Consider the following 1,423-nt stretch of genomic DNA (forward strand, 5'->3'; position numbering starts at 1 on the left):
CCAAATTAATGCATCATTATAACTGCTATGTAAAAACATATCTGCTTATCATCCATGGACGAATAGGCTAAAGCAACCACAAATCTATTCGTTTTCCTTCAATTTTAGAAATGAGAATACCGTCATCTCAAATTTAGTGAATGATTAGGTATAACATCGTTTTTCTAATTAAATTCAACTTTCATTTCACAATTCGTTTTAACAAAATCCCTGATCTCATTTTCATAAAAATCATATGCAAAATTTAAAATCAACAAATTCATTTCCAAAAATTTTGAATCAATTCAAAATCAATGATTGCCGAAGCAGAATTAAAACGCATTTCCTCTCTCTCCCTCTCCAAAATAAATTCATTGTGCAACAGTGTACAAGTAACCATAAAAATGACGCATATGAACCAAAATACAAAGCAACCAATGGGAAAACATATACAGACAAAAGGATTACATTAAAATGCGCATCTCCAATTATTGATAAGCTTCGATCTCTTTATCTTTCATTATTGGAAGTTGAACAGATCGAAGCTTATCTCTTTTTATTCAAAGATTCCAAGAATTACATGTTCTGGATGTGAGTTCCACTGAAGTAAATTTAGACAAAATTTAGAAAGAAGAAATTTTAACTGGGAAACAAATGCACAGAAATATTCATTTCGACAATACAAAAACACTGTTTACAAAATGAGTCTCAAAAGTTTAAAAGCGTAAGGTTGATGAACAATGCGATTAATATCATTAAGCTGTACCTACTTCAGTATGATACCTTCTAGTAATTGAGACCTACTAGAAATATCATTCTCGATACTCTGGAAGGTAAATTCAAGCTTGAATTTAATAAAATTGCAAATGACCAGGCATATTTTTCTAAAAAAAAAAAATGTTTTGATAAACGGAGGAAATAGGAAATGCCCTCCCAACTTTTTTATTACACAAAGAGTTATAACTCTAAAAAAACGAGAATAAAAAAGCGAAAACGCATATGGTTATAGTTTTATTATGACAGAAACCTATTCCCTACATTCTCAATCTTCAAACTCGATCCCCTATCTTTACATAATTGATTTCGTTAAATATATTCAATCACTGGAAATCACATTATGGATTATGGATACTACAAAAAATGAATCGAAAACATCTCCGAAATCTGAAATTTTGAAAATGAAACCCGAACAATTTGTCGAAAGAAACGTCTTTTCATTCAAACAGAGAGAGAAGCAAATTTCTGTGCCACAGCTTGCCACTGAAGTTCACTGCTGCCAATGCCTTGCACTGCTGTCAACGATGGCCAATGTTTCTTATGAATGGCGATTACCTGAAATACGAAAGCAAAAGATGCCACATTTGATGCTGTCTCAAACGTATGGGAAAACATTATGACAGTAGTTTCAATACAAACTTTCTTGTGATATATCTCCCACCCCCCC

General features: G+C 32.1%; 1 protein-coding gene across 1 annotated transcript in view; it reads right to left on the minus strand.

The window, feature by feature from the left end:
- Positions 1-1,000: 1,000 nt before the first annotated feature.
- The window catches only part of LOAG_16399 (histone deacetylase 4), a gene marked incomplete at its 5' end in the record, with an annotated part of 7,190 nt that continues 6,767 nt past the window's right edge, over positions 1,001-1,423 (minus strand). Inside the window, one exon of the mRNA XM_020449051.1 lies at positions 1,001-1,311. Coding sequence (XP_020307507.1) covers positions 1,198-1,311 — 114 coding nt within the window. The 3' untranslated portion in view covers positions 1,001-1,197. The remainder of the gene's footprint in view (positions 1,312-1,423) is intronic.

The sequence above is a fragment of the Loa loa genome (genome assembly GCF_000183805.2).
Source record: "Loa loa unplaced genomic scaffold supercont3.2, whole genome shotgun sequence".
NCBI lineage: Eukaryota > Metazoa > Nematoda > Chromadorea > Rhabditida > Onchocercidae > Loa > Loa loa.